The 15,211-nt window shown below is 36.7% G+C and overlaps 1 protein-coding gene across 1 annotated transcript in view; it reads right to left on the reverse strand.

Moving 5' to 3' along the window:
• PKN2 (protein kinase N2) overlaps positions 1-15,211 on the reverse strand; it is a 161,015-nt gene that overhangs the window by 30,262 nt on the left and 115,542 nt on the right. Inside the window, exons 9-15 of the mRNA XM_007978053.3 lie at positions 3,920-4,063; positions 3,526-3,601; positions 2,777-2,951; positions 2,432-2,558; positions 705-835; positions 544-619; positions 373-464 (exon numbers count right to left, since the gene is read on the reverse strand). Of these exons, the coding sequence (XP_007976244.1) occupies positions 373-464; positions 544-619; positions 705-835; positions 2,432-2,558; positions 2,777-2,951; positions 3,526-3,601; positions 3,920-4,063 (821 nt within the window). The remainder of the gene's footprint in view (positions 1-372; positions 465-543; positions 620-704; positions 836-2,431; positions 2,559-2,776; positions 2,952-3,525; positions 3,602-3,919; positions 4,064-15,211) is intronic.

The raw sequence follows: 15,211 nt of genomic DNA on the forward strand, positions 1-15,211 counted from the left end.
TGTAAATGACTTTTTATCATTTCCATTAAGATAGAATGAAATATAGCCCCACCAAACAACAGATGAATAACAGTTTCTATTCCATATAAACACTTTAACATTTTCATATATAAAAACCTTAACAGAATTAGTTTAAACATTTCACTATCTTTTTCTGGTATCCATTAACCAGTTAATTGTCACAGGAAGGGTAAAAAGGAAGGGGCAAAAAAGAAAAACTAATGTCTACCTTATGTCAAATATAGATACATTATATTTAATTTCTTCACATATTACTGTAAAATCGTGATAATTTTGCTGTTGTAATATATACATCATTTCTCTTAACTTACAAATTCAGAAAAATAAACAATTTCATTTTTAAAAACTAACCTGTCTACTTCATCTCGAGCCACAATATCACCTTTCTTTAAGGCTTTTATAGCAAACATCTCATTTGTGTGTTTATATTCAGCTAAAAGCACCTGAAATAAAATTAAAATAATTATTTTCCACTTGAGTTATTAATGTTGTAGATATTCCAAAAAAATCCAAAAAGATTACCTTTCCAAAATGTCCTCTTCCCAGGACAGCACAACACCTGAAATCTTGTAGATTAAACTGAAACCTTTGCTGAGATCTGAAAAGAGAAATGTCAATTAATAATAAGACAACAAATTATGGTACCAAACATGTAGTAGCAAAACTTGGTATATATTCTTTACCTTTTATCCTCAAGTTCTTGAATACCACTATATTCTAGGCCTGACTGAGGAGTATCAGGCTTGTATTCAGATTGAGATTTTGGAAGTATACTATTTCTGTCATTCTCAATATCAAAAACAGTCTCTGAATCCTGTAAAATATTAAATACACATTAAACCATAGAAACACCCAGAAAACAACTTATTTGGTAATGATAAAACTAAGGAAAAACATTTCAAAAGTCAATATAAATGTTGGAGTGAAAAGTAAAATTCAGATACTCATTCTTTAAAATTTTTTTTTTCTTTTTTTAGAGGTGGGTCTCACTATGTTTGCCTAGAGAGCTCTTGAATTCCTGGCCTCAAGCAATCCTCCTACCTCAGCCTCCCAAGTAGCTGGAGCCATTACTTTTATATAAAACTTATCTAAAAAATTTGAGCCGGGTGCAGTGGCTCAAGCCTGTAATCCCAGCACTTTGGGAGGCTGAGACGGGCGGATCACGAGGTCAGGAGATCGAGACCATCCTGGCTAACACGGTGCACGGTGAAACCCCGTCTCTACTAAAAAATACAAAAAACTAGCCAGGCGAGGTGGCAGGCGCCTGTAGTCTTAGCAACTCGGGAGGCTGAGGCAGGAGAACGGTGTAAACCCGGGAGGCGGAGCTTGCAGTGAGCGGAGATCCGGCCACTGCACCCCAGCCTGGGCGACAGAGCAAGACTCCGTCTCAAAAAAAAAAAAAAAAAAAAAAAAAAATTTGAAAAACTGGGCTGGGCGCGGTGGCTCATGCTTGTAATCTCAGCACTTTGGGGGCCAAGGCAGGCGGCTCACCTGAGGTCAGGAGTTCGTGACCAGCCTCACCAACATGGAGAAACCCTGTCTCTATTAAAAATACAAAACTAGCTGGCGTGGTGGTGCATGCCTGTAATCCCAGCTACTTGGGAGGCTGAGGCAGGGGAATCACTTGAACCCAGGAGGTGGAGGTTGCAGTGAGCCAAGATCGTGCCATTGCACTCCAGCCTGGGCAACAAGAGCAAAACTCTATCTTAAAACCAAACCAAAACAAAACCAAAACAACAAAAAACTAACACATTATTATGTATGTTAATCAAGCTAGAAGAAGAATAGTATTTCAGGCAGTATGTCATGTAGTATCAAACTCACTCCTATGTTACCTCTAGCTTAAGCAGCTTATTCTATCTCTTCTGGACCATAAGCATCCAGAGGCTAACGACAATTTCATGCCAACATTAAGAAGTTGGTTATCTCCTATCAACTCAGTCAAATTTAGCTGAGACTAGACCATAAGAAACACAAATTCGGCTGGGCGCAGTGGCTCATGCCTGTAATGCTAGCACTTTGGAAGGCAGAGGCGGGCAGATCACCCGAGGTCAGGACCAGACTGACCAATATGATGAAACCCCATCTCTACTAAAAATACAAAAATTAGCTGGTCATGGTGGCATGTGCCTGTAACCCTAGTTACTTGGGAGGCTGAGATAGGAGAATCGCTTGCAGGAGGATGACTTGAACCTGGGAGGCAGAGGCTGCAGTAAGCCAAGATCATGCCATTGCACTCCAGCCTGAGCAACAAGAGTGAAACTCCGTCTCAAAAAACAAAAACAAAAAACAAAAAACCATAAATTCACAGTGGCAATTTTAAATGGAAATACACGCCTTATTCACTATGATGCTTTCACTGCTAATTCATTCGGTGAAAAGGAATTATGCAAGGTTTAAAATGGCTTGCCTGTCCTGGTGTATCCAAAACTCTTAATTCAGAAGATTCATCTATTTCTCCAAGGGAAGAAGCTCGTGGTGGGGCTGGAGGAGGTTCAGGCTCAAGATCAAAGTCCAATTTGGTTACTGTAGAATCACTTATAGAAGATAAAGTAACTCACCAAAACAGTAATAGAAAGTCTGTATTTTAAACCACTTTAAAATTAAAGCAAACAATTTACTTTTTAAGTACACAGAACACTACTTTCAAAATACTACTTGGGGAAAAAAACAAGACTCAGTACACCTGCTATAATCAGTACGTAAGAATGTCCCAATAACTTTGCATAAGATGCTTAAAATCTCAGACACATACCTAGCTGGAGGTGCTAGTTCAGGGATGCGTACATCAACCACTGGCACTGTAGTAGGCACAGGAGCTTGAGGGCTGAAGGTGCCAGAATGATTTACTGTAGGAATAGCTCTTCTTACTAGCCTTCCCCAAGTGGCAATATTAATATTCATTTGAGGAGCTCTGAGAAATGTTTTGCCTGTAGATATTGAAAATAACAAAAATAGAACAAGTAATTTATGTATAACCAAAAGTCATAATTTAAAAATTCTTACTCATTAGTTTATAATCTATGAAGAACAAACAAAATTTGTCACTTAAAAAAACTAGTTTTTTACTATTTGCTAGTAAAGGCTGGTGCAAAATAGCATAAGTAGTTTTACAAATAAATGGGTAAGAAATTTTTTTTTCTCTTTAAGTCTAGTAGTAATATGTGGTTAAGGTTTTAAAAAGAAATCTTATCTTTTACAGATATAATCTATAATATTTATGAATAAATCAGTAGGATGTCTGGGTTTGCTTCAAATTTGAGAAAGTAGTGAGAGGATGGCATATGGATAAAATAAAATGAGCTGACTATTGTTGAAGCTGGATGATTGTACATTTCACTAGTCTCTTCACTTGTGGATACATTTAAAATATTCCTTAATAAGAAATTAGAAATAAATGAATAAACAACAACAAAAAAACCCACAGATGGCTATTACTTTTTAAATGGTAATTAGATGTTTAAGAAAATATCAAATGCTATGTATTTGATTGTTAGTAATTACCTTGTTGCTTTGAAAAAATTTTCTTTTGTCTTTGAAGTTTTGGTCTTCTTTCAATAACTGGATTAAAAAAGGTAACCTGCAGTGAAGAAAATTCAAGTTGACATGAAAATAGCATTGGATTTATGGTTCATGAAATCCACTAAACTTATAAAATTTGAAAGCTTAAGAGAATCTTAGTTATAGTTTAGTCCAGCCCCTCATTTTCTAGCTGAGAAAACAGACATAGAAAGAATAATTGGTTTGTCTCAAGGTCACATACCTATTCAGTGGCATAGCTCAGCCAAAACTCAAGTCATCTGTCTCTCAGCCTAACACTCTTTCCACTTCTATATTATGCTGCCTACATACGTAATTTCAATTGGAGTTATGCACATTAATAAAATACATTTATTACCTCTGCAAATAAAGTACCCTGTGGTTCCAAATAGAGACACATGCCATGCCGTTGGTTGTCTAAAAAATCTTCTAACCTCAGAAATTTTACAGCACACAGAGACCGCCAATCACGCCAATAAACTGAAATTTCCAGTTCACGTGACTAGGATAATTAAAAAAAATAATAAAGAAAACAGAAAAGACATCATTGGACACACACTTGAATAAAATATCACAAAAATATGAAATACAAATACAATGAACAAAAATTACACACACAAAGGTCACACTGTTTTAAAAAGATTTGTAATGTTTCTCAACTGTATATTACTTTATCAAACTTACACATTTTAATTCAAAGGAACAAAACTTACACTGTGACACTTTCCAGCTAAGGTATCCTAAAGTATACTTAAAGAATATACAACTGGGAACAACCAGTACAGATGAATAACCACCAAAACTCCTTCTCTTACAGCTTCAATCTTTTGGATTTCCCTCCTCTGTTTGTCATCATGTGCTATGTTACTACCCCAATGCTTGCTTGCTTCAAAGAACTCATTTGAAACCTTTTTCTTTGTCTCATTGCTGAGTCAGAAAAAGTTCTGCAAATAGCATTTATTCTGTACTCACAATGTGCCACATATTGTGCTAATAAGCACTTTAAGAATATTAGGTCATTTAATTTTCAAAAGAATACCACTGGGTAGCAAGACCCATTTTGCGTACGTAGGGCAGAAAGGGGAAATTCAGACCAAGCTTTATACAGAAAGATATTCACTTATTATAACAATAAAACATAATTTAAAAAGCAAATTAGCAAGAATTTGAATGTTCAAAAACCAGGGACAAGTTAATTATACCAAAGCTATATGAGGGAATACACAGTAGACATTGAAAATGCTCATGTGGGGAAATATATTTAAGGTTTTAATAATCAGTGTTTAAATGCACCTGTAGAACATAGTTCCTAAACTGGGGTCAATCCATATACTGACCACTACCTATATGTTTTAATGTATATATATTTTAATCATAAAGTACTGGACTTTTCTATTATTTTGTTTTTTAGGTTTCTGTACACCATCCACATAAAGAGATAAATGTTTCTCCTTTTAAGGCCTACAAAGCAGTACTTACTTTATATAACAAATTTCAATTTATAAACTTATGCATCTTATTATGTAAGGTCTTGGTATATACAGTAAAAAAAATCTATTGACCTTAAATTATAAATCTAGTTGATGCTAATGAACATGAAAAACACCTATAAAAAATGCAACATGAAAAGAAATGAATCAAAACACAATGGGCCAGAGGGTTTTATAGCCAAACAGGAAAACAATTAGAAAAGTACATCTATGGCAGTGAGAATGTGATCTCAGGGACTCCCACTTCATTTCTTCTCTCTGACTCATAATTAATATGGGAGAGAATTGTCATGAAAGAAGTATGAGGAGAATATAATTATTTTAAGACTAGCAAATGGCATACAGAAGGGATGGGGTACTAAGGCTGTAATATTCTATTCAAGTTAGAAGTGTAAGTATTTTGGAAGCAGCTATTTTGGGAAATAAACTGGAAGAATCATGTCAGGATTGGTAATTTAGACTCCATTTTTTTAGATTGGAGGAAGAGAGGTTTACTTTCTCCTGCCTTCTTCCACTGTTGCAAGGAAGACTTGTTATGAATCGGGAAGATGCAAGATGCACATACGCTACAGACAGAATTAGTACTTGTTAGAAGTTCTTATTACACTTTTACACTGTCTGAAATGGTAAGATTTTGTCTTACTGTGAATAAGAGAAGATCCAATCACCTCATTTGCTATTTATTACAGAAGCTCTGGTAAAATTAACATATTGACTAATTTCTCTTTCCTCTGTATCTTCATTCCATGATTCAAACTAAAGTACATTTCAGGCTGGGCAAGGTGGCTTATGCCTGTAATCCCAGCACTTTGGGAGGCTGAGGTGGGTGAATTACTTGAGGTCAGGAGTTCGAGACTAGCCTGGCCAACATGGTGAGACCCCATTTCTACTAAAAATACAAAAGCTAGCCAGGTGTGGTGCCATGTGCCTGTGGTCCCAGCCTCTTGGGAGGCTAAGGCATGAGAATCACTTAAACCCGGGAGGCAGAGGTTGCAGTAAGTCAAGATCATGCCACTACACTCCAGCCTGGGCAGCACAGCAAGACCCTGTCTCAGAAAAATAAAAATCAAAATGATCTGAGATTTAGGATAAGTCACCTCATAGACCTTAAGCTAGCTTTCCTAGAATTATACATTGAAGTTTTATGTAGAAAGAAAAGTTCCTCTTCAAAGCTCATCTTGGGTTAAAAATAAAAGACACTAGGAATAATCGCTCCTTACTCTAAAGCCTCCTATCAACTATTAGTTATCACACTTTAGCCCAGTTAGTTGCTTTGGCTTACTCAGGCATGTCTGGACAGGCCCAGGCAAGTCTTAGTTCATAGCTTATGCCCCTTCCTTATTTGGAAATGTTGTTGCTTCCTTAAACCTTTCATAAGCAACTTCCTTTTCCTCTTTGTTCTCCTTTGCACTTACCTATTTAGGAAAGTTTTAGGTTATTAGCAAATTGGTAATCAGTTTCAGACTGTGAGGTCCAGCTCCAGCCAACGGATGCAGGACACAGCAGTGAGGACGACTCAAATGCATAAGGGATATATATATATATATATGTCTGCTTTTCCTTTGTTCGGGTGTGCTCTTGCCATTGTCCCATCTGCGAGGGGCACCCTTTCTGCAGAAAGTAAAGATCGCCTTGCTGAGAGATCCTTTGTCTCCATGCTGAGTTTTCTTCACGGCACCGATTATCTGTTTCTAACATTTTACATACAAAGCTCTTCACTTTTTGTTACTTTGCACTGTTCCCAGTGAGCGTTACTTTCTTCAAAACATAAGTGGGAGAGTGGCTGTGATCTAGAGATATTTTATGTCAGTACTCCATCATTTGTGTCCAATCCCACTTTAAATCCTAATATCCAGCATGGTTTGAATAAGTAAACCAGTCACATGGTATCTGAAAAACAAGGTACCATATAGACTAAAGCTTCTACATAAGATGTCACTAATGTTTATAATTTATTTTTTATTATTTTTTGTTTTTTGTTTCACTCGCTGCCCAGGCTGGAGTGTAATGATGCAATCTCAGCTCACTGCAACCTCCGCCTCCCAGCTTCAAGTGATTTTCCTGCCTCAGCCTCCCAAGTAGCTGAGATTACAGGCACCCGCCACCACACACAGCTAATTTTTGTATTTTTAGTAGAGACTGGGTTTCGCCATGTAGGCTAGGCTGGTCTCAAACTCCTGACCTCAGGTGATCCACCCGCCTTGGCCTCCCAAAGTGCTGGGATTACAGGCGTGAGCCACTGTGCCTGGCCCAACGTTTAGAATTTAAAATGCAAGTGTGATTGCTGGTATGCTGGCAATTTTCTAGATGAAGCAGGTCAGTTCTATAAGGCAAGGGTGTGCTGTTAGATAATTTCAAAGTCTAGGAGCAACAATATTCTGGATGGAGTAAAACTACCACCAAAAAAAGCTGAGCAGTATGAGTTGAGATAGGTACTGTCCCAACTTGTGTTTCATTTTGTCTTATTATGAATTGAATCTAGGATCAAAAAGAAAACTGCTTGGTGTAGACCTAAGGAATCTGCGTGTCTTATCTGAAGTCTAAGATCTGAAAGTAAACAAAAAAGGTAAGAGACACGGCATCAGCCTTATGTGTGGTGGAAAGCAACAAATTAAAACATGTTGTGCAATGAAAAAAGAACAGTACACATGTATCACAAAAGAATTAGCACAAAGAATGCTGAGGTTCCCAAATTGTTCGCTGAGGAGCCCTGGGGTGCCAGAGAGTATTTTCACTTTTCATAGGAAACACAGCAACATCTATGGGACACTGTGAGAACTACTAGCACAAGGTAGTTCATAGTTTCAACATTAGAATACTCCAAATTTCTTCCGGTGATGTCATATCTTTGCTAAGGTGGGTTTTCAACAATAATAAAAAGCAACTTCCTATGAGGAATCATTGTGGAAGAAGAGATGAGGTTGCAGTTATCCTTATGATCCCAAGGTTTGGGAAGTTACATAGTGAGAACAGGCAGACATGTCCCATTAGTTAAAGTATGCACTAATGGAATAAAAATATTATGTTTTCTCTCAGTATTTGTATTTTTCAAAAACACCTGTTTTAAGACTTAAATACTAACTAGTAAGCACTTCTTAATACATGCAACTGTTGCGTATTTCTTTAGGTCTAGGGACACATTGCAGAAACATTACAAGGACACTGAGGACACTGAACTGAGAAAGTTTAGGAACTTTGATAGAAGTAATGGAGAGCTGGGCTCTACTAATGAAATGAAAAGGGCAAAAGAAGAAAATGTGAACCAGGCTCCACTGCCAAAAAGAAAAGAAAGCTCAAAAAAGCTTTCTGTTGCCACTTAAAAAGAGAATAAACTCAATGCCTGGAAAATTCAAGGGCTGAAGAAAGGTGAGATTTCTGCAAACGTGTACACGAGAGATGATACTCACTGGTCTTCAATGTGCTTCTGAGGACAACATAGGCTTTGGAAATTTATCAGTTAGCGTCCTAGCAGCATGCAGATAGTACACTGAAAGAGTTTAAGTAAATAGAGTTTTTAAAATTGGCTACTTATGGAGATGTGACAAAAGTTAAACCAACAAGGAATGAAAAGAATCTGAGGACAAGCAACAGTAGAAATCCATGATCACTCTTAGCCTGAAGGGGCAAGAGGAACTATTAATCATTGCCAGAATCTGATTTAGACTAAATTTTGAAAAAGGAACTATCCAACAGGAGTTGTGGCCATAGATGAATGCTGTTGTGAAAAGCAAGGCAAGGCAAGGAAGGAGAAAGGGAAATACACACTGCGACTTTCCTTTCCTCTTGCTCTTGCATCTCCTAACAGTGTCTCTCATTCTAAGTCATAGCCAAGTAATCTGAGTAAACTTTGTAGTCATCAGCCCACAAACAGGGCAGGACGGGGAAGGAAGGAGACTGGAATCCACTGGGGAAAAACAGAAAACCACCACCTCAAGAAACAATAATATATGTTTTCAGTTCAGCAGTCCAATCAGAGTGATTCTCCAGCTGGAACAAATGTGACAAAAAGAGGGAAACTTTGGGATCATTTGGGAGGATGAGAAATACAGAGAGAAGAGTAGGAGACAGAGATAATGGAGAATATAAGGCCATGATCTTGCCAGGACAAGTCAGCCTGCTATAGATGTGGGTTACTGCCTCTGCTCCCTTTATAGGAAAGACACAAACAACTACGATAGAAACTACTATGCTGTATCAACTATGCACAACTGCTTCCTATGTCAATCCACATCATATAACAAGTTCCAAAAACTCCTAATTATTCCAAACCTATTGTATACTTTTCTGCCTCCATGTCTTTACATATATAGTTTCTATTTCTAATCTTATATCTTATTCTCCAACTCAAACCTATATTGTTATATAAGATTTTCCTACTATTCTTTCCCCCATACCAGTCCAAATTTTCTCTTCTCATCAAGGGCAAGTTAAACATCCATCTCTTCTACAAAGGCATCCTTTAAATCCAGCCCACATTTTTCCCCCAAGGTTTTTTAGATGCAGCTATCTTTTTATGCATCCTTTTTTTTTTTTTTTTTTTTTTTTTTTGAGACGGAGTCTCGCTCTGTCGCCCAGGCTGGAGCGCAGTGGCCGGATCTCAGCTCACTGCAAGCTCCGCCTCCCGGGTTCCCGCCATTCTCCTGCCTCAGCCTCCCGAGTAGCTGGGACTACAGGCTCCCGCCAACTCGCCCGGCTAGTTTTTTGTATTTTTTAGTAGAGACGGGGTTTCACCCTGTTAGCCAGGATGGTCTCGATCTCCTGACCTCGTGATCCGCCCGCCTCGGCCTCCCAAAGTGCTGGGATTACAGGCTTGAGCCACCGCGCCCGGCCTTTTTATGCATCCTTATAGGAACTTACGTTTTCAAATCTGAGGACTCACGGTTGTCATCATTCTAGAAATTACTGGCTATTATTCCATCAGACATGGCCTCTGCCCCATTCCTTCTAATCCCTACTTCTGGAACTCCACTCCACGTGTTAGTCATTCTTAGTTTATCCTTCATGTTTCTTAACCTTTCTTTCATATTTTTCATCTCTTTGTCTTTTTGTGTTGTATTCTGGGCAACTTCTTTAGCTCTTATATTTTTCATCTCTTTGTCTTTTTGTGTTGTATTCTGGGCAACTTCTTTAGCTCTTTCAGGCCACTAACTCTCTCTTCTTTAACATATGCTCTTAGTTTTCCATTTCAGAAGTTGTGTTTCCTATTTTTTTAGTTCTACTTGGTTCTCTTTGTTATCGGCATCAACAATTTATCAATAATGGTCAATAATGTTTCATCTCCACCTTTCCCCCATAATTATTTGAAGCAAATTTCAGACATCTATAATTTCATTTTATTTATTTATTTTAAAACTCTGCTTAGTCTTTTTGGCTCATTACCCATCCTTTGCTCATGTTTTCAAATTCTTCTATTCTTTAAATACTGTAATCATTTAAATATTTAAACACAAACTTTAAAATATTTTATATTATATATTTAATAATCCCATTATCTGCTTCTGCTTGGTCATGGTGGCTATATCCTCATATATTTTAAAATTTTGGATGCAAGCTCATGTTGGTAGAATTATTATTCCCTAAGCTTCTGAAATACAATGTAATAGTTTTTTATTTTGTCTCAAACAATTTATTTTTAACCTACCAGGCCTTAGGGTCCTTTATGCAAGGAATACCTCTGGCACTTTTGCATTCCTTTTTAAAAATTTTTCTTAAAATTTCATTATTTTTAAAATTGTTTTCTTTTTTGTTTGCATTTATTTATAGAATAGATATAAAGTCTCGCTGTGTTGCCCAGACTAGTCTCAAACACCTGATCTGGTGATCTGCCCACTTCGGCCTCCCAAAGTGCTGGGTTTACAGGCATGAGCCACCACAACCGGCCCACACACGGCTTTAAATTGGTTACTTTAGTGTCTCATTCTTAAGAAAGCCATAGATGGCCACACATTTGCCCAAATATATAATATGACAAACAGAGATCTTAAAAGAGATATCAGAAGTAGTATAGACAATTCAAGAAAAAAATTTAAAACATATTATCAGTTTTAAGAGATGATATTATCTCCATGAGAGAAAAACAGGGTGTTTTTCAAAAACTAAAGAAAATGAACTTTTAAAAATTAAAAATATGACAACAAATGTAAATTTTTCAGTTGTAAAAATTTCCTAGAAAGTGGAAAAAAAGACAGAGAAACCACAGAAAAAGAAAATCACAGGATTAATCTAAGAGGTTTAATTACCAAGAGAAAACACTAAAAATAGAGATGAGAAAATTATCAAATAAGTCAAGGAAACAAATAAGCTTTCTGAAAAAAAAAAATAAGCTTTCCATTTTTTTTTTGTTTCATGGATCTGAAACAAATAAGCTTTCAAACTGAAAGTGCCAAACAATATCCACCAAAAAGAATGAAAGATACCCTAGTAAGATACACTACTGTGAAATTTCAGAATACCAGGGAAAAAAAGATAAAAATTTAAAAGTTTTTAGAGATCTAGCAGATCTAACAGATCATGATCAAATACTAAAAATCAAGGGAGACACAGAATTCTCGACTGCAATACTGAGGCTAAATAATAATTACACAACTCAAAATTAATGAAAGTAATTTCCAACCTATTAGGTTGGTGCAAAAGTTATCGTGGTTTTTGCAATAGAAAGTAATTGCAAAACCACTATTACTTTTGCAGCAACCTAATAGAATTCTATACCCCAGGTATGATAGTAGAATATACATATTTTCAGACATATATCATCTCTAAAACTTTATTTCATTCACCCTTTTCTCAGCATGAAAATGGAGGATATGATTCACCAACACGAGGAAGTAAAGCAAGAAGATGGAGTGATGCAAGACTCAAGTGATCCAATGTAGAAAAGAGTTCTCAAGATGACAGTAAAACAAAGTCTCAAGATGAAAGCTGTGTAGCAACTATTTAAATTGGAGCAGAAAGATGTAAGGCCCTAGAAAGGATGTTTCTAATGGGGAAGAAATGTGGACTAATAGATAACCAAGCATACCTGCTTACATACAGTTGTTTTAGAGACCTTCTGGAGCTTTTGGGGATAAATAATAGGTATGCAGAAAACTAAGCAAAACTAAACAGAGGTATTTAGTGGCCCTAAGGGGAGGAAAGGTATTAAAAAGGAAATATAATCACAGGACAGAACATGGTTCATCTATGGACAATCTTTATAGTTATAATAAACACTAGATTATTGATTTAACATAATTATTTGGGAGAATGAGAATAGGAGTGTGGTGGTTTAAAAGTTAAATTCCAACCTTCTTTCATGTAGTGAGTCAAAAATTTCTGAAAATTAGAAAAAATAAATGAAAAGTCTCTTGGGTTCTTATAATCTTATTTTGTTATTATTATTATTATTTTGAGATGGAGTCTTGCTCTGTCGCCCAGGCTGGAGTGCAGCAGTGTGATCTCGGCTCACTGCAACCTCCGCCTCTGGGGTTCAAGCAGAGCCTCAGCCTCAGTCTCCGAAGTAGTTGGGATTACAGGCATCTGCCACCGCACCCAGCTAATTTTTGTATTTTTAATAGAGATAGGGTTTCACTATGTTGGTCAGGCTGGTCTTGAACTCCTGAACTCAGGTGACCCGCTCGCCTCGGCCTCCCCAAAGTGCTGGGATTACAGGCATGAGCTAATGCACACAGCTAAATTCTTAAAATCTTGTTATTTACCTCACCTTGCCCTTTCACTCCTGTCATCATACTGTCATACCAGCAACTATAATCCTTTCACAATCTCAACTGTCTGCATACTTCTCTCTGAACATTATCTCCTAACATTCTAGTTCACTCTAATACCTCAACATCCACTGATACGACAATCCCACTGTTAGTCCCAATCCATGAATCCTACTACCTTTTTACTTGTCCTAACTGCTTCGATACTCTCTTCCCTCCTTTCCCAGTGATCCGTCAACATTTTCTATAGCTCTGCTGTTAACAACACTGAAATCTATTAAAATTGTTCTAAGTTTTGTTTCTAAGGACAGGGCTCTTCTCTGTTTCTAACATTGATAAAGAACTTTTACTACTACGTTAGTAAAGTTACTCTAAAGGAAAGGTGCAAAAAGTTAACAGGGCTTAGTGTAACATTTTGTCTTTTATTTCAATCTCTCAGGGGAGTTTAAGCTTTTTATAACAGGAAGACTGAGGGAATTCAGGGAAAATGAAAAATTGCATAGCTACAAGAAAATATAAAAGAGTAACCCAACAGAATAGAAAGAACACAGAGTTGGTAGTCAGTAGACTTCATTAATAATCCTGGATTAGGCCAGGCACAGTCTCAAGAGTGTAACTGGATTAGGCCAGGCTCAAGAGTGTAATCCCAGCACTTTGGGCACTTTGGGAGGCCGAGGTGGGCGGATAACCTGAGGTCAGGAGTTCAAGACCAACCTGACCAACATGCAGAAACCTCATTTCTCCTAAAAATACAAAATTAGACAGGAGTGGTGCATGCCTGTAATCCCAGCTACTTGGGAGGTTTAGGCAGGAGAAGTGCTTGAACCTGGGAGGCAGAGGTAGAGATAAGCCGAGATCACGCCATTGCACTCCAGCCTGGGCAACAAGAGCAAAACTCCATCTCAAGAACGAGGAAAAAAAAAAAAAATCCTGGATTATACCCTAGACTAGTTATTTAGCCTGAGGGCCAAAATTTCCTTAGTTTGTAAAATGGAGCTAAATTATACCAACAACTTAAAAATGTTTTTTCTAATAGCAAGATCCAAATGATATTTTACATAAAATCCCAAAACAAACAACAAAAAAGACTGTGTTGCCTCTTGAGACAATTCTGCAGAACACTGAAGCTCCACAGAACATAATTTGAATTTTTCTAGATCATTCTAGATCTAGATCATTTCTAGAACTATCCTACAAGTCTAAAAAAAAACTATGAATTTTTTATCTCGAAACATTACAGACAACTTAGTTCCGGAATGCCATAGAAGACAAAGTTGACATATGAGACAAAGTGCTGGAAACAAACATGTCAGTTTAAAGCAATATTTCCTATAAATTTTTTCTTCTTTTATTACTAAGACCGCTTGAAATGTTTCCATCGGTACATGTTTTTATAAACATTTTCTATAAATAGTCTATAAATATAAGGGATAAAAGAATAGAAAGCACATGAAAATGTAAAATATCCTATGTAAACAAGAAGGAGCTATTTTAATAGGGAATGTGGTCTCTGCCAAGGAAAAGTTTATAATCAAATTAGGTGTAAGAAACAGCCTATCAAGAACCTAGAGGATCTGCTTAACATGCACAGTGTCTTCCAAGTTTTAAAAGGAGCATTACTCCAAAGTGGGAAAAATGCCTGATGCCACTGAGGCGAAAAACATTTTTAGGTGAACATTACAATGGTAGGTAAAGAACAAACAACAGTTATCACAGTCTTTTATTGTTCTAAGCTTGTAGTTTAGGTAATTTAAAACCATATTATCTATTCCAGGCACTCATCATCTTCTGCTGTTTCCTCCTCTGTGCTACTGTTATCTTTCTATCTCATTCAAATCACCAGACAGAAAAAGAGCATCCAATTAAAAGTTAAGACACTGAAGGTCTAGTACCAGTCCTGAAATTTATTGGTATGTAACTAACCTGGATCTTGGTTTCCTCAACTACAAAATAATGGCAAGATTCTGAATTACTTGTAATTTATCTTTTCAATATAAAACTTTATTAACAATAACCTTTTCATAAGAAAAATCTCCTAGTCATTTTCCTTCTAATAACAATTCTTTAAGTTTCCTTTCTATATTACTTGATAATTACCTTAAATAGGCTCTGAAATGAAAGAAAATGACATTAAACCAGTTAGTTCTCCATTCTCAAATCCACTTTCATTATATTCAAATTCATAGCCATACTTCAAACCCTAGGCTAAAAGAAAGAATAGCCCTGAATGGCTTAAATGTACCAGGCAATGCAAGGTATTTTACATGCACTACCCTGGTTTTTCATTGTAACAGTTCTGTGAGTATTACATTCTTAACTCCACTTTAGAGTCGGTAAAACATTGAATGCTTTTAAAATGTTTTGGGGATTACCGTTCTAGCCACTACTTTTAAAACTGGGAAATAATTAAAATTTAACGCTTTCCCAGTTTTAAAAGTAGAGGCTTAGAATAGTAATCCT

This window comes from Chlorocebus sabaeus, chromosome 20 (genome assembly GCF_047675955.1).
Source record: "Chlorocebus sabaeus isolate Y175 chromosome 20, mChlSab1.0.hap1, whole genome shotgun sequence".
Classification (NCBI taxonomy): domain Eukaryota; kingdom Metazoa; phylum Chordata; class Mammalia; order Primates; family Cercopithecidae; genus Chlorocebus; species Chlorocebus sabaeus.